We start from the raw sequence: 22,239 nt of genomic DNA on the forward strand, positions 1-22,239 counted from the left end.
AATAGCCTGAGAGGCAGCCATCAAAATTGCTATGAGCATCTTCCATTCACACCCAGCCATACAGATTGTTAAGGCTACTTCACAGTACCATCATCTTCCCTGTTCTGGAGAATGCAATCACACAGATTTAGGCTTCACAGGCATTTGGACAAGATTCAACTCCACCTTATGAAAACACCAAGGCCAAGAAATCCATGTAAAAAGTCATTTGAAACCAAATAGATATAAAGGAGCCTGGAAAAGCCTGAGCCTGTGGGAGGAGTAAGATTCTGCTAAGTCAGTGAGGAGTGGTGAGGAGGGGGCCAGAGTGGTGTGGCCTTCTCTCTGTGTCAGTTGGTCATTCCTTGCAACTGCCCCCTGCCAAGCATTCCGGTCCACTGAGCATGCCCAGTTGTGTGACTTTCACCAAATAGAACTATCAGGACCACCTAAAAGTGTTACCAACATCAGGCCAGTAAAGTGGCCACCAGAACAAATCATTCTGAAACTTGTGATCAATGGACCCAGCAATGGAGAAAGCATCTCCTTTCGTCTATAATAATGGTTTGAGTCCTACTTTCTAATTTCTTCCTCCTCGGACATACTGGTCTCCTCCAAAGAGACAACATTCGGTGAGATGCAGCTATCTTGCTTAGCAGGAGCTCAGAAGCGAAACAATGTGATGGTGGTAGAACCCGGCATCATCCGCCTCAACAGCAAAGCCATCACTAGAAGCTCCCAGATCACCCTGCCGATCAAGTGAGGAAGGATTTTCACTTAGGGGACCTTATGTGAGACACTTGCCAACTTGCTTCACTGACGTTTTAGCGGAACTGCTTCTGATACTTAGGTGCTATCTCTTGTAAAGGCAAAAACAGCCAAGACAACTCCCAGCATGGAGGAATACACAGGTAAGCATCTCTGGGTCCTGAAGAATAATAAGTCTAATATAAGATAATACTTTTTTCTGCATGATTATACACCTCAAAGGTTTTCTGAAAAGCTTTTGCTGAGGTCAGATTGTTTCCCTCTATTTCCTCTTTATTTAAAACTAAATAAAATTAAAATGTTGTGAAGGGCCAGTGATAGACTGGAAGGCTGAAATAGTTGTATTTCAATCGACTTGAGGGAAAGAGTGTGTGTATATATATATATGTATGTATATATATATAGTGCGTGTGTGTGAACATGTATACATATATACATATATAGCTGCATGTGTAGATATGTACATATATCTATATACACACACCAGAAAGATCAATTCTTATTTAATTTCGAACATTTTACAATCTTTGAACAATATTTTCTTCCAATTTTTAAAAGTGCTATCTTTTGCTTTGCCTAAAGTTCTACACTAACAGGGTATGTGCTTGACTCAGAGGCTCATGGGAAATCTTCACCCCTTCCTCCTGCCAGTCTGCCATTGCTGCAGTCTTTTGATTCCAACTTTGCTGTTGCTGTCGCTGATATTGGTGGTGGCTATAGTGGTGGTGGCGGTGGTGGCGGTGGTGGTGGCGGCAGCCGATGCAGTGGCAGCATTTAATTACTTTCTATAGTCTTTTATCAAAAGATGTGTATTTCTGGAAAGTGCAAATCCAACACGCACAGTGTCATGAACACAGGGCCAGAAGAAGGTCCTTGAAAGCACAAAAAGGCAGATAAACAAGAAGAAAGAAAGTTTGGGAGGAAAGCAACAGGGCTCATTAAGGGAGGAAGAAAAATCAAGAAGTGATTTCCACTGTTTCTTCTAATGCTAACGTCAGGCATGAAGGATTTGTCTCGCTGAACCTGCAAGTTACCTTGCTAGAGGCCATGTAGAAGGTGCTCCCCCCCTTGATCAGAGCCCTAAGTGGGAGTCCAGCAGGTTCTATCTGCCCCTCCACGCTGATCTTTGGTTTCAGAATGATCACTAGGTGTCTGTTAGTGTTGAGTCCCTTGAGGATAGGAAACATAAGTGCAATAAATCACATCAAAAGTTAGCAATGAAAAAAGAGACAGAGCTTTTAAAAGGGGACAAGCGGAGGCAGACAAGAAGTGAATTTCTGTGACTGCTGCTAATGGGGAGATGCGATTTGATGCGTGTTTAATTCTTCGTCTGTGTATTTTAGAGATGTTTGGCGATATTAACCTCACTATTGGGATGCTGAGTAAGGAGGACAACATTAGCAAGGTATGGAAAGACTGCTTTCCCGTTCATCTCGAATCCAGCAACTGAGACATTCTATACACGCTCCTCTTTGCTTCTAGTTTCTCTTACGTCATTCTATATTTTAGAAAATGCATTTGTAATAGCAGTCATTGCGGTGCTGAAATAATGGTATTTAGCATTTCAAGAATCAGAAGTTATGAAGAAATATTCTTGTTCATAACCATATGAAGGCAGAGGTGGAGAGAGGGGAACGCCGGTCCACAACCATGGGATTTAGATTCTCCTCCTTTGTAATGAGCGGGTTGCTTTGAAAATGTGCAGACTCCCCATGCTCACTTATCATGCTGCCCCACAGTCTGAAATTTCTCTGGAAATGAAAGGTTTCTCAGGCATCAAGAGCCAAAGAACAGTTACGGCCTTTCCCAGAACACTTTTCAATGAAGTGGAGCACTTGATTCTCTCCACATACCATGTGTTATGTAATGCTCGTTCCTCACAACTCCACGATGTTGTATTTCTGTTTTCATTTGACAACCGAGAAAAATGAAACACTGGATACATTGTGTGACTCACCCACGTAAGGACAGACGCAGCATATCCTGACAGAAGCCCATCTCACGCCAGCAAATCACCCTGTAACTGTCCAACATTGCCTTCTGGGAAAAGCAGTGTCTATGGTGTTATACTGTGTCTTAGTGATGTTCTGCCCTGCTTGCGTTTTCTTAGCTTGAAGAAAACACCGAAGTCTAGGCCTCACTGCCAAGGATTCCAGTCATTTCCTTCAATGACAAGACAGGGCATAGGAAGCTCCCAAAGAGGGTCCTAACATTAAGTCTGATTAACAACCATTTTAGGAATCTCACAGAAGAAACCAATGCTTTCGTGGAGCACTGTTTCTCAAACACTCAGAGATACTTAAGAAATGATTTCTCTACTGATTAAGTACAGAGATAGGGTTTTGAGAGGAAAGACCAAACAGTAGTAAGTTTAGCAAACACCTCTAGGCAGCTTTCATGCTGAGGGGAATTGATCAATGGAAATGGGGGAAGGGAAGACAGCTCAGCAGAGAGAAACACAGACTGCGCTTGCCAGAGACATGATTTGGTTTCAACACCCACACCTGGTAGCCCATAAGGGCCTACAGCCCTAGTTCCAAGGCATCTCACTCCCTCTTCTGGCCTCTGTAGTCACTGCACTCACAAGTACAGAGATACACACAGGAACATACATATAAACAATATAAAATAAAAATTTTGAAAGAAATAAAAATGGGGTCAAATATGGTTGATTGTACCTTTGATCCCAGCATTCAAGAGGCAGAAGCAGGCAAATCTATATGAATTTGAGGCCAGCCTGGCGTATGTAACAACTTCCAAGCCAGCCATGCCTACATGTACGATGTCTTGAAAAACAAAAACTGGAAATGAGCCCAGATGTGGTATCAAAATAAAAAATAGCACTAAAACCATTGGGTGAAGGTCTTAGCTATGATCAAGAACTCACAATCAAAAGTGTAGCATCAGCACTCAACAGTAACCACAAACGAAGCTCTCTGTGGCTCTTTCCTCAGTTACGAGTCTATTAGTAGAACCAATAAGTTCATAAAGCATTGTTGTTAGCATTAATAAAATGTTCCAAACAAAGGGGATATCTCAGTTGCAAAACATGGTAAAGGCTCCATAAGGTAACCTTTGCAAAGAGAACAAAGCCTTCAGAAATCAGAAAATACACATGAAACAAGGCAGGGTCTTTCAGATGCTTAGATAAGCTCAGAAAGCACAAAGAAGAAATCACACTGTGCCTTTTTCCAGCACTTTCCTCAGACCAGTCCTATAGACTAATATAAAGGTCGCTATCTCATACCATAAACACAGATGCAATTCCTGGAGGTGAGTGCTTTAGGCAATTGGAGATCTGAGAACTCCGGTGTCTCTTTCATCTTCCACAGAATGAATCAGCATTTTCAAGATTTGTAGAACGCCCTAACATGGATTTGTATTCAAATCACATGTCACCCAGAGCTTCACTGCTGTTTAAGAAGGTCTCCCATATTGTCTCAGAAAAGACATGGATGAAAAAGAAAGCCTGTAGCCTATAAAGAAATCCTTGGGATTTAGCTTCACAGTGCAACAATGTCCTAGATGACAGGAGGGGGTCCTTAGTGTTGTAACAAAGGCCCTAGTTGAAGAGTAGCAATTCAGGTGATGGACACTTTCTTGAGAACTCTACAATAAGAATTGTCAGACACTTTGATCTGAGAGGCAGACACTGACTGCTCTGTCTCTAATTCAATTACATATTGTCTTAGAGATGTAACAATAAAATAAGTTTTAGAAATAATGTTGCTCTATATGTAAGCCTTTGGCTACTAAAGATGAATATTATGCTTAGAAAGTCTAGACCACTGTACAGCACATATAATTTGCTTAATTGAACGCCAGGCGGTGCTGGCGCACGCCTTTAATCCCAGCACTCGGGAGGCAGAGGCAGGCGGATCTCTGTGAGTTCGAGACCAGCCTGGTCTACAAAAGCTAGTTCCAGGACAGGAACCAAAAAGCTACGGAGAAACCCTGTCTCAAAAAAAAACCATAATAATAATAATAATAATAATAATAATAATAATAATTTGCTTAATTGAGAGTTGTCATTTATTTAGGCTTCATCTTAGTTTTTTTATTTTTGAAACTCTAATTCTTTTGTACCCCTCTCTGTTAACAGGAAGACATTTACAGTCGTCTCGCTTCTTTTATTCAGAATATTGACATCTTGGATGATGCAATAGTCCAAAGGTTGATTTATTGTACTTCTAAGGACATGAGGGATGAGGATGTAAGTTTGGTTCTTGGTGACGAATGTGCACTAGGCCTAGTCTTGAAGACTTTGGGTGATTCAAACATACCATCTAAATACACAAAAGTCTTTCCATCATGGCTGCCAGAGCCAAACTGGCATATTTGTTCTTCAGGGTAGCTTACATGGGTACTTGCAGTGTCTCTTGGTTACCACTGCATAGATTAGGGAAATGAAACAAATGTAAGAAAGACTTTAGAGGAAATACTATCCAGCCATCTTTTATATGAGGAGGTTTATACTTGAGAGAGTTGATTTCAGCGGAGCACAGCCAACTGCTGACAGGAAGAAGACCTAGGCCCCTGTTTTCTTGGGTCCCCTAGCACTTCCTCTTCTAGCACTACCCGCCTCCTTATCTTGCATTGTCTCATTTCTTTCCAGATCTCAGTGCACGAATTCCTTATGCTCTATGTTTAATCTCTCTGATGCTCTTATGAGTACAGTATTTTTTTTTGTATCATGTTGTGGTTTTATTCTCGGTGATCAAATTAACCTAGTTTACCATCACAGTAAATAGACATTACTCTCAATATTTCTAAATTTTAAAATAATTAAATCAGAGCGACACCAAAAACAAAGCTCTAAACCCTGACCCGATTTATTTTACCATAACTTATCCAACTGTGGTGCACCGCGCCCATCTGTGCTCTCTGCGCCACCATACAGTCCGTGAACCAGGCAAGGGGCTGGAGATTGAAACACACACAGACACAGAGAGAGAGACACGGGTCATCCTTGAAAAAGGAATGCCCCAAGAATGCCCCCTTTATTGTATCCAGGGGCAGCTTATATAGGGATAGCCACGCCCCAGCCAAATGCACCGGAATCCATTCCCCTCCCATCAGGAACTCCCGAGGTTCTCGTGCTCAGAGCAGCTGTAGGCACTCAGATCCGGGGAAAACAAGTTGTTTACAAGAAATTCAGGATCTAGGGATTCACAGATCCCAACATCCAACCACAGTAATTCACATTTCTTAAACATAAAACATAGATTCTGCCATCAAGGTACCTGATCAAGTAGCAAGAAAATAATGAGCTAGGATTTGTAGCCCATGCCTGTAACAGCACTCCATGGAAAGCTGGGACAAAGGGTCAGAGCTAAAGGTCAGCCTAAACTACATAAGGGAAACTTTGAAGAGAAGGAAAAGAAACGTGGTTTGGCCCCAAGTCTAGAAGAACTGCATAAAAATTGTCTTCACACTCCCTGTTACCTAAACCCACCTGAGAGATTTGTACTATGAATTTGAAACAGTCTAGTCTTCCTCTGTCTCAAATCTAGATGGACTTGGAATATTACATAGACTATTTCCCCCTTTTAGACTCTGTCTTCTACATATTTTTTTTTCCTTTTCAGATGCCCAGAGAAATCCGAATGCTGGCTGGTGAGGTATTGGTGTCTCTCGCTGCTCACGATTTCAACTCTGTGATGTACGAAGTGCAAAGCAACTTCAGGATTTTGGAGCTGCCCAATGAGTTTGTTGTGCTTGCCCTGGCTGAACTGGCAACCAGCTATGGTATGAATGGAACACTCCAGATTTTCCCTAGGAAATAACTAGGCCCGACTAATTGCCTAAAATCAAAAAAAAATAATTAAGACAAAACCATGAATGTCTATGTTCCACTGCACTAAAGAGCATTGAGAGAAAGACATGAGGCGTGTTGTGAGCATAGATGAGCCTGACGGCCAGCCATTGACTCAGGATGCACTAAACATAGTTGAGCTCTCCTCCAACCTCCTCTTCTCCTTCTTCTGTCTTCGCTCCTGCACAAGCACATTCTCCATGAGGTATAAAAGGCCAACAACAGGACACTTATATGAAAAATGGTTTTCCAGCTGGGTGAGGGTGGTGCACACCTTTAATCTCAGCATTTGGGAGGCAGAGGCAGGCGGATCTCTGTGAGTTTGAGGCCAGCCTGGTCTATCAAGTGAGATCCAGACCATCCCACAGAAAAACCCTGTCTTGAAAAAACAATATATAAAAGTTTTTCCACCATCTGTTTCTATGATGCTTTATTGAACATATACTATTGAGCACCTGTCATATTTGCTATACCTTGGGGACAAGGTAAGGCTATATAGGAGATATGGACATTAATGAAGCAACAATCCAAAGAAGCAATTGCTTGTTGCTAATCAACATGTATAGGATGCTACGTTGCTAGTGCTTTTCTACAGACCCACCACACCTTGATCAACCATATTTAGGCTTCTGGGGAGGGGCAGAAGAGCAAGAACACAGTCTTCCTCCTGCCCTTCACCTGTCTACTGTGCGCCATCCAGTCCTGAGATCTTTGCTGTAGCTACAAGGAAGAGGCTTGAGAACGTGAGTGACACATTTTCCTCTTGTGCCTATCACTGCAGTGTCCCAGAGCATCCCCTTCATGATGATGACCCTGCTCACCATGCAGACCATGCTCCGGCTGGTAGAGGACAACAATATGAAGCAGACTTTCTGTATAGGTGGGTACCCAGAGGATTTATATGATACTATGGTTTATATGGTGATATGAAGCAGACTTTCTGTATAGTTGGGTACCCCAAGGATTTATATCATGTTATGATTTATATGATGATATAAAGAAAACTTTCTGTATAGGTGGGTAGCCCTAAGATTTATTTTTTGCTTAAGGCCTAGACTTGCTTCCAGGACACTTCTCAGACAGTGCAGAGAGATCATGCAAAGTTTTCTATAAATTTTTTTTAATCAATTCTGCTCTGCCATCAGTGTGTAAGAATACCAGCCATACCTTAATCTGGTTGGCATGTGGCATTGACTATTGGTGTAGGAGGTCCTTCTATATTTGTGTTGCTTTCATTGGTTATTAAAGAAACTGCCTTGGCCTAGTTGATAGGGTGGAACTCAGGTAGGCGGGGAAGACGGAACAGAATTCTGGGAAGAAGGGCAGAGTGGCAGATGCCATGGTTTTCCATCAGATGGATGCTGATGCGGCTCATGCTGATAAGCCACAGTCAAGTGACGATACACATTAATGGAGATGGGTTAAACTAATATGTGAGAGTTAGCCAATAAGAGGCTAGAAATAACGGGCCAGGCAATGTGTAAATGAATACAGTTTCTATGTGGTTATTTCGGGCATAAGCAAGCTGGGTAGTGGGACACAGCCTGCTGCTCTCCATAGTACAGACTATTAGGTATATTCTTCTGAACAGAGTATCTCGTAGTAATAGTATATCATGATAGTTTTAATTTACATTTTGTTAATTATTAATTAAAATTGCCAAAACAATGTTCATGTTTATTTGATGAGGTTTTAAGATGATTTAGAAACTTTGCTAATTATCTATTCTCTCTTTTAGAATAAATTGATGGTTCTTCCCAACTATGTTTTTCTTAGTCTGTGGTTGTATTTTTTTAAATGTAGCCCTTGAAAAATTCAGTAAGGCCATTTACAAGTATGTCAACCACTGGAAAGATTTCCCCTACCCCAAACTGGATGCTAACCGGCTCTCTGACAAGATCTTCATGCTGTTCCAGTACATAATGGAGAAATGGGCGATGCAGGCCTCACCCGTGAATGTGAGTGGAACTTCAGATAGGATCAAGTGGCATCCTCACCCCCCATGCGGGTTACACCCGATTTAGACTTTAGTTGTATCACACACACACACACACACACACATTTAGTGACCTTCTTTCATTTCTTGTCTACACTTTAAGTTATTAAAGCAATTTTTTGGGGTTTTCAAGAGAGAGTTTCTCTGCGTAATCCTGGCTGTCCTGAAACTCTCTTTCTCTGTAGACCAGGCTGGCCTTATTAAAGTACTTTTTAAGAGTCTTTGAGAGTTAAATAAGCAAATATGAAACTTTTAAAAATTTCTCTTTTCTTGCATCCTAAGTTCAGTTCTCATGGGTATCATTAGTTATGTTTTGGGGGTATATCAAGTCTATCAAATTTTCAAGCAACTTCAAGTCACTGCTTCTCCATTGTCCCATCCAAAGTTTCTTGAAAGGCAACAACATGCCAGATCCAGATGGAGATATATTAGATTGAACAAACTAAAATCACACGCTGATATTCTAGTATGGGGGGGTAGGTAAATGAGAGAATGTCAACTCTTTTGTGTTTCATATGTCATAAACTACATTTGGTTTGAATAATTAAGAAAAGCAATGGGCCCAAAAAATTCTTTGGTGTCTCTTGATAACACAATTAGATCAATAGTGCCAAAAGAATTCACTCAGCTGTGTGAAAATACTGCAATTCTTTATGATGAATGAATTACAAAATACTTTCACAAATGTAATCCATCCTTATTTTGCTTAAAATAATTTTCAATTAATATATATTTGAAAGCAGGTTACTTATATAAAAGAACCACCACAGTTGACCCAGTCTCAAGTGAAATAAATGGTGCTACCTGGAGCCCCTGAGTTTTGTGGGGTCTTTTGGTTTTTTTAGTATTTTTTTAATTTATTTATTTTTTTTATTTTTCCATTCAAAAATGTACACTTCCTCCCCTCCTCCCAATCCCCTCACGCTCCCCCACTCACTCTCCTCCCTCCCCCTCCCTGTTTGAGAGAGGGCAGGGAACCCTGCCCTGTGGGAAGTCCAAGGCCCCTACATCCAGGCCTAGGAAGCTCTGCATCCATATAGACTAGGGTCCCAAAAAGCCAGAACATGCCATAAAAACAAGTCTCAGTGCCTTTATCAATGGCTTCTCAGTCAGCCCCCATTGTCAGCCACAATCAGAGAGTCGAGCCCCTGAGTTTTAATATAGTTTGTTATCAAATAAAACTTCGCAGATTACCACCTATATTTCCTACAGAGAGGAGGCTATCAAAGTCTTCATTAAACTGTCTATTTTTATTTTAAAAATTAATTTTTTAAGAAAAAGATAGTGGTGATACCTAGATTTTCGTGATCAATATTTGTCATGTATTGTGTGCTGGAAGTTGTTCATTTCCAATGTCAAATGGAAGCTAGACCACGGTGAACTTCCGGGAAGGATGGGAGGCAAGAAGTGGAGGTAGGAAATTTAGAACAGAACATGTCAAAACTTTAAGAAAAGGAGGAAAGTAAGCAAAATATGGTAGGGCAAATGGTGTGAGGGGAAGGTGTCAATATAACATGGAAAATTGTGTGGCATTCCTCTTGGGGTTTCATGAGCCAATGTCTACTCATGGGAGACAGGGAACTGACACCAGATGAGGTATCACCAAAGTCCATCTCGGTGTTACTCACGGAATACAGTTGTTAGTTTCAGGAACAGAAGTGACTTCTGTAGAACAGCTGTATCACCAAAGTGCATCCCAGCCCAGCATGGATGACAACTCATGGAAGCTAGAACTTACAGTGTGCTACACAACCTGCAGGTGGCTCTATGGGTTGAAGGGTGCCCTTGCCAGGTGTCTCAGCTGAGTTGAAACTCTTCCAGGCATCTCAGCCGGTTTCTGCTTCGTTCATGAAATTGAGTTTGCCTGAGAGCATCTCTCATGGTCACCTTACAGTTTACCTTGCCTAGGGAAGGAGGGACCTAGAGAATTTTGTCAGTTTCAGGAACTTCCTGAAGTCACTGAGTTCTTTGTTTCCTGCACTTAATGAGCTTCCCCAAAGGATGGAATGTTTCACCCCCTTTTAGAACTTTCCTCCATCTCCCTATAAACAACTTGGGTCTTGATGAGCTGCCCTGCAAAATGAAAGATTGTAATCTCAGATACTGAAGGGTTCTGTCACTAGAAACAAACTTCCCTGCAGGAAGCAATGGTTCATCTCCCCTTAAAACATTCTGTTGCTTTACACTTCACATCTTGTGTCTTACAAGCTTCCCTCCAAAATGGAAGGTTCTTAACTGGAGGAAAGTGCTCTACAACACCGTCAGGTTGGTCTTACAGCACTCTTTACCTATGCATTTTCCACAAAAAAAAAATAGAACTGCTTCATTTCTAAATGTGGTTTGTTGTTGTTGCTGCTGCTGCTGTTGTTTTCTAAAGGAGATTTGTGTGTTTACACAGTCCCCAAAGCACTCAGTACACTCAGTACGCTGGAAACTATACACAAAGCTGTATACAAAGTACAGTCTCAACAGTGATCTTCATTTATTGCCTCCACAGACTTTGGCCATAGTCAAGGTCCATGGCCCCACCGTGAGCCTGTTGCTGCATCGGGAAGACTTTTGTGACTATGCCCTGAGCCAAGTGCCCTGGCTCCTGAAACAGTACAAAGACAAGGAGAGTGATTTCTATGTCACACAGGTAAGAGGAGAGACCCTGTGGGTGACATTTGAGGACATTAAGTCTCAAAGAGCTTTGGGACACCTGTTTAGTAGCTCCATTTTAATACTTGGGGGGGGGGGAACAGGACATGTGCAGAGTTTGTCACGACTGTTGATGGCCACTCCAAGGGAGAGCAGAGAAGCTGATGAGACCAGAATTGCTAAGGAAACCTCTAACTGCAGCAGGCTCGGGTGTGTTCTTCTCCCAAAGAGTAATCGTTGGCCTTTATCTCCTGTGCGATGGCGTCCCTGGCGCTTCACCCACCTAACCCACAAGTGCTTCCCTTTCAGAGTCTCAAACTGATACTGACAGCGGCAGTCGTCTATGACATTTTCCTTCCCAAGAACCTGAGAAGATCCATCTGCACCAGTTTGCTCCACCAGGTAGGAAGTCCGTGCTGTCAAAGCTGCTTGTTCCCAGGACACTACTTCTCTCCTTTTGACTCCTGTCTGCTCCCCGATTGTTGTTCCTCCCTATGCAGATCTGCAGAGTTCCTGAGCCTCCGATAAAGGAGAACAAAATCGAAGCGTCAAGCTGTTTCCTCGCTCTAGGTATGACCCAGCTTCCGGAGTGTTAATAAAAATATTTCAAAGTGGCAAAGACGGCAGAGTGTGCTGACACTGGAATTGCTGCCACACATACAGCATGTTCCTAAAGCTCACAGCATCCCCTGTTTGCCCTTCTACTCGCAAGAAGGCAGGATGAGTGGCATGGGATAGGGTGACCAGTCATGCCAGGTTGTCCCCGGACCAGGTGGTTCCAGGTAGAGAGAATTGTCTGCTACCAACCACAGTATTTTCTAGGAAAACAACATAAATTTCTGACCCTATAAATAGGAAACTGCTATTCCTCTGAGTATATCAGATGTATGACACTGTCTAGTCCAAAGTCACAGTCTGTTTGTTGTGTCCTTGGTCATTCCCTTAATTCCAAGCACTTTAGTAAAGAATTCTCTCTCCTCTTCTTTCTCCTTTTCTTTTTCTTCATCTTATTTTTGCATCGCCTTACTTATGTCTCCTTTCTATCACTTGGTAAATGCCTGGCACAGATCACAAAGGAGACGCCAAAGTCCCTGGACTGGTGTATAAAACCACATTTGAGAACAGCCATTGGGTTCTTCTGAGAGCCCCTCTCCCAGGTCATCTCTCTCACTTCATTGCTTATCTTTATGGTTTCCAAGTATTTTTACCTTTTTTTCTTCCATTTATGGATGTTTTGCTTGTGCGTCTATCTGTCCACTGTGCATGCAGTGACCTTGGAGAACAGTAAAGAGCATCGAATCACCTGGAACTGGAGTTAGAGAAGCTTCAGGGGCATCACATGGGTGGAGGGCATCAAGCCAGATGAGCATTCAGTGCTATGAACTGCTGAGCAAGCACACTAGTCCTCTCTAGTCTCTCCTAGCTCCTCTGATTGTATCCATTCTTCTTCCCAGCCAGCCTAATTCACTTTACTCTGATAACTTCCTTAATGAACGGTCCTCCCTCTAGCCAGGCATTGTATTGCTCCGTCCTGTAGCTCTCTTGCTTCTAGACTGGTGAGGCATCAGTTCAGTCTCTCGATCCATCTCCAGTCTTCTTGCCACGCCCCTTCATGTGTCTCTTCTTTTCTTATAGGGACACTAGTTCTTTGAATTAGAACCCATTCTACTAGCCCTTCTCTAGGTGTGTCTACCAACATCCCTAACTTCCACATGAGACCAAAGTCACAGGTATGAGCAGAATAACCTAGATCCCGCAAGTTTCTAGAAAACAAACTGCTTAACTAATTCAGATTACTATGGAAGCCTAGAAATCACAAAACTAGCCACAGAGTGGCCTCAACAGTCCTCATGAAGAAATTCCTGTCTTACCATTTTGGTAAGTACCTTACCAAAAGGAAAATGAGTTCTTGGGTATATTACATGCACATATTAAAATAACACAATGTGCAATTAACAGATGCTAATATGAATGTTTTGAAGGCCTCCCCACAAACTTGATATTTCTAAACCTGCAGCTCACACCAACCCTGCAGACCTGCTGGAATTTTTGGATGAACAAATCAGAAGTACCAATGAGTCTGTTCGAACAGGAATTTTAACTTTGTTACAATCAATGATCAATGCTGAGGGTAAGTATTCGAGACAAAGCCAGGATGGTCCAAGTTATCAGCAAGTCGGTAATGGACCCACGGTTCCAAAATCGTGTGCTTCATAGGCTGTGCAACATCCCATAAAAACCGAAACCATCTTCCTGGTCTTTTGTCATCTCCCGCATTGAAGCGGGTATTTTCAGTCACTCATCTTCTTCTGTGAAATCTACTTGCGCATTTCATTAAGGAAGAAAGAAATTTGAAGAATTAAATTTACAATTTGGAAGATACAGCAATTTAGTGAGGTGGCTTACTCGTAAATAGTGAAGGAGTATAGAGTTCTCAGCCTTTAGAACAAGGTGGAAAGAAAAGAATAAAAATTTAAAAAAAAAATAGAACAAGGTGGAATGTGAGTGATCACTGTATTTCATTGCTTCCCAAATCACGTTTTTATAATGGCGAGCTTGTCTTTCAATAACTTTTGTGGTTCTAATTTTCCACTTTACTTTTTTCTTTTTTGGGTACAGTTCAAAATAATGATACATTACAAAGTGGTTGTTATCATGCATTCGGTAAAATATGAGAATTCAGGTTTTTTGTAACATGGTAGTTTTTAAAATCTAGTTGTTGAAAAATCAGCTGATAACAATACAAAGTAGTCTAACGAATTTCACAGCCAACACACCTGTCATAGTGTATTGACTACATGCAGGAAATGAAAGAAACAGACGTAACATGTAAAATTCTCATGGTTAATGATTAGAAAAGAAGACAGCTGGGGGGATGAATAGCAGGTGATGTTAATACCCAGAGCCTTCCAATTGTGTGACGTAATTATAATGGGTTTTTACCCATTCTAGATCGTACTGTATTCCTACTGTGTTTGAACTCAGTTTCTCTTTTTGTCTTTCAGAGCCCAAGTTTAGGAATCACTCGACTTCAATTGAAAAAACAGTCAAAGTTGTCATGAGTGACCTCAGTGTAAAAGTAAGAAAAGTTAATAGCTTCTTTAACTTGATTGCTCGTGGCTTCAGGAATGATTGGAATTATTCTTGTTCTTTGCGGATCTAGTGTGAAACTTCTTTTTAAATTGCTCAGTGATCAATTTCATTCTTAAAAGAACTCAAGTCCAAAAGATAAATTACATCCTAATTTGCATATACTTCTAAGGCTCCCTAGTGGAACAAAAGATGCGTGCCCATCACAACACTGCAATTTTCTTCAAATAGATTTCTTTTAAGTTTAGTGATAAAGACATGGGCCAACGAGATAGCTCAGTAAGAAAATGCACCTGCTGCTAAGCATGACAACCCAGGAATTAATCCTGGGGATCCACACGGAAGAAAGAAAGACAGATTCCAGCAAGTTGTGTTTGTATCTCTACAAATATGCTGTAGCATGCACACACAAAATAAAGAGGTGGTGTTTTTTTTGTAAATGAGATGAACAAGAACAACAATAGACATTCACAGACCAAGGGAAGCCAAGAAGGCCTCAACCCTACACAAAGAACAACAACAACTAAGGAGTCCTGAGAGTGGAAGAAATAGGCTTCCTCGGGGAAGAGCACACCAACTGTTATCCAGTACCAAAGGGTCAGCCCTGAAAAAGCCCTGAGTGTACATATGTGTGTAATGACAATTAATACAAAAGGAAGCTATAAGTATGAAAAGAGCAAGGGGAGATATGAGAGAATGTTTAGAGGGAGAAAAGGGAAAGGGGAAATGATGAAATTGTATTATAATCTCAGAAATAAATAACTTTTTAAAAATATAAAACATCTTTTCTCCCCACCTACCCCAAAAAAGCCATGGGTCTTTTCCTTAGCATAGATGTCCTGCTTTTCAACCTGAGACCATCAAGAAAAAATCCTCTAGGTAGAAGACTGCCCGATGTCTCCTATGTCCTGATATTCAAGCTTTTCACATGCAAAAAGTTTTTTTTTAAATTAACAATTATTTTAATTTGCATATGGAACAATACTTTGGAACCAAACCCTCTGTAGAATCCTTATGAAGAGACAAATCTTCTAAGAGATTCTGGAATCAAACGTAATGCTATGAAAATGTGTCTTTAAGTTCTCCCCTTTGGGTGGTTCATGACATTGGCGGGAAATTGGAAGGTCGGCTCCTCTCTGTGAAGCAGGAAACATTTCAGGTGTGTGTACTCTTCCACCAGGTGAGGAAGACCACCTTGCTTCTCATCCAGACCATGTGTGAGAAGGGCTATATTGAAGCTCGCGAAGGCTGGCCCTTGATTGATTATATCTTCTCCCAGTTTGCCGTGTCCAACCAGAACCTGGTATGAATGCACTACGGTTTTGATTGTTATTGATTCAATGGAGCTCAAAGAATACTGTGCTTCCCAAACAGACCCTGTCTCAGAGCCCCTGGTTCTCTTGGGTTCCCTTTCCCTTTCACTAATGTCATTTCTCAGTCAAAGTGAACACGCTGTAGCTTAAATAAATTTTATTTGAGGAAGGAGCCTCGTTTTCGTGTTTTAACCAATCATGTATCTTCCAGTTCATTTGTCCCAAGGTGCCCTTGCAGGTGGGGACTTGATCACTGTGTCCCATGAGCCCTTTGGTGGAATCGTCAGTCGCAGAGTTTGAAAATTCACCAAATTTAAAGGAAATTGTTTGACCTTTCTTAAAGGAGAAACCAATGAAATCTAACTCCCAAGAGGAGGAACAGGAGGAGAAATCTGTTCAGGAAACAAGCCTTGAGGTCTTAAAATCTCTGGACCCATTGGTGATTGGGATGCCCCAGGTAAGGGACTTCTGTTACCCCTTAAGTTACTGTGATCACCTGTTTAGGGACATGGATAGCTTCTGAGTAAAAACTTGAGTTTGCACAAGGTGTGCTCTTAGCTTGTTTGATATTCTGTTTGTTAGAATTGCAGTTTGATCCCCAGCACACAGCAGAGTGAGGTTCCTCAAAACTAGATACGCTTTCTAACTAGACAACAGATATGAGTTACTTACATGTAGATAGCACATTGGAGTTCATAAGAATTCTGACATACTTCTTCTATTCTTATCCTAAGCTACCTAGAATTATGCTAAGCAGACAGAGTAGTTTTAATGTACCCAGGCTCAGAGCTCGTTGGAGATCAAGTTAATCTGATTTTCAAAGAGAGGCTCGTGAGAAACTATTTTTCTTGAGCAAAAAGAGTCTGAAAATAAATTTTAATGACTCAAAATCCTTGGCAGAACCAGAAGATAATAGAACCTCCTCGTCCTCCAATTGTAGTGGATCTGAGGCTTCATCTAGGCTAGTGTGTGGCTCTTAAATTATTTGGAATAGTTGTTTCAAAAACTGCATTTTGAAGCCACAACCCAAACCTAATAAATGAGTATATCAGAGACTGCAGTTGAAAAAGTGCCCGTATTTCTGGTGCACACTAAAGTTGGAAACCTTCTGATGGAGGAGCCCGTAAAACAGGAAAAAAAAAATCCCAGAACTTTGAAAGGAGCCTAAAGTTTACAGAATCTTGACTTGCAGTTGATGACCTAATAAAACTGTTACTCAAAGACAGAATACAGAAAAGAGTGAGAACGCGGAAAAGTGACCGCGGAGCTGCAGAGCATTGGAACAATAGCGGCCCAACTGTCCTCTTCACCTCATTCTCACTTAGGGCACTCTGACTTCAGTGTTGGGGTGCAGGGGAATATGTGGGGTCATTTCAGTTGTCACTTTGACAAGAAGAACTCTAGTGTTGTCGAGGAAACCCAGAGTCAGGACTACCCATAGAACCTCCAGCCATCACCCCGAATGAAGAATTTTCCTGCTCCAAAGTCAAGAAGCAACTCCAAAGGAGAAACACTCACGACAACTAGCACCCAAACACGAATGTGTAGATATTTTATTTCTTGATTTCTCTTCGACTTCACTTGAAGGCTGAAATAACACACAAGAGACAAATGTCTAAAGCAGAGGGGGAAACATAAGTGATTGTTAGGAAGTTGTGGAAAACAAGAAGTAACCCTTCCCATGATTTCTACAGGTGTTGTGGCCACGAATCCTGACTTTTGTGGTTCCCGAAGAATACACGGGAACGCTAGACTCCCTGTTTAACATCATCCGAATTCTGGTTATGGCAGAAGAGAAGAAGAAGCGTGATATCCAGGAGTCCACTGCACTTGTCATCTCTACGGGAGCTGGTTCGTAGACCCATCAATAAAGCAAAACATTTCCATTCTGGGAGACTCATTTCAGAACGGCCACCAACCGCACTTTGAGCTCCCACCCAGCCCCAGTGCGAATTTTCCTGGCCCCCTACAGCGATGATGAAAATTGCTTTCTCTTTCTAGTGAAACTCCCTTCACCGCAGCAGCTACTGGCCCGACTTCTGGTGAGTTACAAAGAACCAGAATGTGGGATGAATTGAAGCTTATAACACGGGTAGTTCCAGTTAAAGTAAAATTTTGGGAAGAATTACCTAAAAACTCTAAAAGAAACACTAAAATGGAGTGATGGATGATCTGCTATGCCTGTGGCATTCATGAACATTTATTACTGATGAGATTACCTTCTCACTCGGAACCTCTTATTAAAACATAATTAATTAAAAATAAGCACAGGATGCAGGTTCCGATCCAAGATAAGCCCCCAGAATTAAAATTAAAACAAACATGTACTGAACCTCATCCATAAGTACCGTCAATGAAATCTCATATCTACCGTGTATTTTCCTCTTCTCCCTATCAGGGCACCTATGTACCACGTAGGCAGACAATATTCTATGTGTCCTTATTTAATTAAATAAGGATATCCAAGTGTTGATTCTTTCCATTAGTTTTTCTGTTCCTTGTTTCCATATTTGTTTACCCTTTATCCTCGGGGCAAAAAAAAAATGAAAGAATTGTCTAAATATTAACTTTGCCCTTGAATAAGACTTGAAGAGACTTGGGTTGTTTGTTAGAAGAGCATCCAATGTCGAACGAAAGGAAAGCAGAGCGATAAGGCAAAGGTAGGTAAGCCTGCTACAGTGTCACCTGGTAACCGTCCCTCCTCTGCCTTCAGGTAATCGCTATGCTGGCCAGCTTAGGGAAATTATGTGGGGCCAGCGCAATAGGACTTCTGAAGTTGGTGCCGGAGATCATCCATCCGAAGCTGGTAGACCTATGGAAAACACGCTTGCCTGAGCTCCTGAAGTCTCTCGAAGGTATGAGGGAGTATGGCTGGATGTTTATGCTAGGAGGCAAGACCACAGAGAAACGTTGCACCACTTGCTTACCTATAAATCCAGAAGGCAAAACTGCCCAGTTTAGGCAATTAAGGCAAAGAGCTTGCCAGATAAGGTGGTCAGCTCTGTTTTGTTTGTTTTGTTATACTTGACTCTTCACTCTCTAGTTCTCAAATAGTCGTGGTGAGAAGAGCAGAAGGAGCTTTATAGGATCTTTTCTTTTTGCCCTGAACTTTTCCCTTATATAGGAACATTTTTCTTTGCTATTATCTAAAAAGCCACTACTTGCTGATGTGTCCCTCTAATTCTAGTATTTCAGAGATAATCAGAATGACCTTACTCAAGGTCATTCTCTTCTACATAGTAAAGTTTGAGGCCAGCCTGAACTACATGAGAAAGTAAAAATAGGGCCTGAGTGTTGTCTTTCTGGGTAAAGACACTTGCTACCAAGCCTGACAGCCTAAGTTGGGTCTCTGGTGTTGAAATAAAGAGCGGCGGGGCTGCGTCCCCAACACCCCGGCCGCTTGGCTAGCTTATGCCCGAAATAACAACACACAAACTGTATTCATTTAAAGAACTGCTTGGCCCATACTCTAGCCCTTATAGGCTAATTCTCGCACCTGGACTAGCCCATTTCTAATAATGTGTGTAAGCACCCCAAGGTGCGCTTACCGGGAAGATTCTAGCCTACATCCATCTTCATCGCGTGTGCCTCAGAGAGCAGAGCTATTGCGTCTACCCGGGAGAGCTGAGCATGGCATCTGTGCTCCCGAGCTGTCGGCTCTCTCCCCGGAAGCAGAGCAGAGTCTGACCTCACTTCCTCTTCCGCCCCGAATTCTATTCTGTTTACTCCTCCCATCTATGTTCCAAGCTGAGGCCAAGCAGTTGGTTTATTATAACTTAACCAATGAAATCAACAGATTGATATATGACACTCCCACATCACTCTGGAACCTGCATGGTCGAAGAGAAACAATTCCCAAAAAGTTGTCCTTTGGCCTCCATATGTGTATGGTAGCATGTGTGCATGTATACACATACACAGATACACACACACACACATACACACATATGCACACACACAAGCTTTCCAAAACAAAAAAACAACTGATAAAAAGTATTGCTCATATTAAAATGTTAAAATAGACATTATAGAATGTAGTCATTTCAGTCATTAATTCTGAAATTCGCAAAATAACTATATTTCATCATAGATTAGAGACACTCTGTGTATTTGACAAAAAATTTAAAGTTTTGCCAGCATAGTAAATTCCATTTCAAAACACTCATCCTGAACAAAGACAGTCCCTGAGATGGAACCGTCTCATCCACTAGATGTTGAGTCAGGGAGAATCGATCTCTACGTGTTTGAAATTATTACATCTGTTTTCATTTCTAGGAAATGAAAACAGAAATGAAAACAGCACTGCGCTATGGGAAGCCATGCTGCTGCAGGTAAGGATGCTCATGAGCAACAGGTGAGCATGGATCCTGGAGAGCTGTTGATGATGGAGGGTGATCAGCTCGGTGCCCCTCTTACTAACTAAATTAATAGCAAAAACAAAAGTGCATTCCAAAGAGGAGGGAGCATCTTGGCTTGGGAAAATGACCAGCATGTTCAAACAATCTTATAAATCTTTAAGTCATAACAGAAACAATAATGTTGGTTTAACTCAGTTTGACTGAGTTAAAGGGTATTTTCACTATTTTACTTAACTAGTTTTCTCTCTCTTAAATCTCGATTGTTCAAAATTTTTATCCCCTTCATTCCTTTCTCATTCATGAAACAGAGATTTATGTGAATCCCACTTCTGTGCTCCAAAGGGGAACTCTTTCTTCTCTAACGGCTTCTCTCCATCCTCACCCAGCCCGGGTGAAATTACCTGGCGTGAGTGAGAAGGAAACACGGAACACACAACAAACCTGCTTAGGAGTTTATTCGGGGGGGGGGGGGGTGCAGGCCTGGGGATCGGTGTGCAGAGAGAGAGCGGGAAATGGCTCATCCAGCTTTTAAAAGCTGCCTAGCACATGCGCACAGGGGGCTGGTGTGACTACGTCACCCTGATGACGCAGATGACTAACAACTCACACATGCACGCAAGGGTTTAGCTGAGTCATACATGGATGTAAAACCACGCATGCGCGCACATGAGTCACACAGGGTCCTTTGTGTCTGAGGGCCTGTCTGCACATGCCTGCCTTTAGAACCCAGAATTGCAGCCTTATCTGTGGCTGAATAATTACACCGGGTTTCTAAAACCCAAACAGCCTGTGCTGTGTCCTTTCTCCAAAAAACAATCTCCCCTGTAGTCAGGAAACTCCCTGGACTTTCATAACTAAAAGTGCCGTGGGGGATGTCAAGCTGCAGGCAGGAGTGGACAGGACATTTTCGTCACAGGAACCCTCAGCCCGTGGAGGAGCCTTTGGACAAGAAGCTTTTGGTATGGCAGGTTTCCCACTGTAATCTGTCCGTATAGAAATTTCCTGTGGCTTCTTAAAAATGGCAGTTTTCAGGCTAGCAGAATGGCCCAGCAGATAAGGGTGTTTGCCCCAAGACTGACAACCCAAGTTCCATTTCCGTTCCTCCACAGTGGAAGAGATCAACTCCCACGAATCATCCTCAAACCTCCACACATCCACCACTAAATAAATAAACAAAAATGTTTCAAAAATTCAGTGGTCTCCCCACAGTACCTCCTCTGCCTTTGTTCAATGCTTCTTCCAAAATCAGCATTTCTAGGAGTGGTACCCAAGAACTGCTGTGTTTCAAAGACTTGTTTTTTGTATTTGTTTTTTTGATACAAATGCACTGGAAGATCTGAAGGTGATGGCCCTGCTCAGCTGGTCCTTGGTTCCCAGTTCCCTGCTTCTCTTATGCCCTCCTTCCTGTCTTAAAATCCTCACCCTGTTTTCACCAGCTACTCTTTTAAAAATAGTTGTTTGCAATGGGGAATTTCTCTCTTCTAACAGGAAGCCTCCAGAACAGGTCGCTTCCTTCTTCCCGTCTTGAGCGTGCAGCTCATCTTTTTTCAAAGCCATGTAGCATCTGTTCTTCCCTCAAACTTCCCAGACAGTTTCGTTTCTTTTCAGCCCGCTAGCTGAGCTATGGTTTTTAAATGCGTACAATCTTTTCATGGGCCTTTGACATTAAGTGTTCTTTTCTAAGCTTAAAGAGGAGGAAAATATAAGAAATAGTATGTTTTAGACATCCTAACAGATCTTTGTCCTCCAATAAGATAAAGATTCTTTTTAACACATCGTTGCATGAGGCAATACAAGGATTCAAGAGTCTTTTCTATGATTCTGTGTGGGAACAGCTGGTAAGTTCAGAAGATCTACTCAGAAGAGGGCCAGTTAGCAGAAATGCACCTGTGTCTTTGTTTGGGTCTTGAAGATAGTCCATATTCCATCCCCTACTTGACAGCTCACTCTCATATTTTGTAGGCAATAAGCCACAGAAACATTGACTAATGGGGTTTTTCCAAATCTATCAAAACTTGAAAAATGTTAACTGCAATTTGTGTTTCTGATTGTATTCTATTTTAATCTTTGTGTGAGTTATAAGAAAGGAGAGGAAGGTGCTTGCATAAGGTGATTTCTACATATATATATTTCTGTCTTAACAGGAATTCAAAACATATCAGATTGTAGTTTTAAAAACAAATGAACAGAAATGTCCCAAAATAACAAGTTACTTAATGAGAAAAGAATGATCCCAGATATGAATATATACATACATATATAAAGCTAAATATATATATT

General features: G+C 41.7%; 1 protein-coding gene across 1 annotated transcript in view; it reads left to right on the forward strand.

The window, feature by feature from the left end:
• Positions 1–874: 874 nt before the first annotated feature.
• The window catches only part of Mroh2b (maestro heat like repeat family member 2B), a 55,902-nt gene continuing 34,537 nt past the window's right edge, over positions 875–22,239 (forward strand). The window contains exons 1-17 of the mRNA XM_050138930.1: positions 875–890; positions 2,091–2,152; positions 4,850–4,960; positions 6,336–6,495; positions 7,344–7,442; positions 8,366–8,520; positions 11,056–11,196; positions 11,508–11,600; positions 11,699–11,768; positions 13,216–13,329; positions 14,204–14,277; positions 15,469–15,591; positions 15,945–16,058; positions 17,296–17,452; positions 17,603–17,643; positions 18,315–18,466; positions 19,890–19,932. Of these exons, the coding sequence (XP_049994887.1) occupies positions 875–890; positions 2,091–2,152; positions 4,850–4,960; positions 6,336–6,495; positions 7,344–7,442; positions 8,366–8,520; positions 11,056–11,196; positions 11,508–11,600; positions 11,699–11,768; positions 13,216–13,329; positions 14,204–14,277; positions 15,469–15,591; positions 15,945–16,058; positions 17,296–17,452; positions 17,603–17,643; positions 18,315–18,466; positions 19,890–19,932 (1,725 nt within the window). The remainder of the gene's footprint in view (positions 891–2,090; positions 2,153–4,849; positions 4,961–6,335; positions 6,496–7,343; positions 7,443–8,365; positions 8,521–11,055; positions 11,197–11,507; positions 11,601–11,698; positions 11,769–13,215; positions 13,330–14,203; positions 14,278–15,468; positions 15,592–15,944; positions 16,059–17,295; positions 17,453–17,602; positions 17,644–18,314; positions 18,467–19,889; positions 19,933–22,239) is intronic.

Source organism: Alexandromys fortis, unplaced genomic scaffold, assembly GCF_014885135.2.
Source record: "Alexandromys fortis isolate MF-2015 unplaced genomic scaffold, M_Fortis_MF-2015_v1.1 scaffold_37, whole genome shotgun sequence".
Lineage (NCBI taxonomy): Eukaryota > Metazoa > Chordata > Mammalia > Rodentia > Cricetidae > Alexandromys > Alexandromys fortis.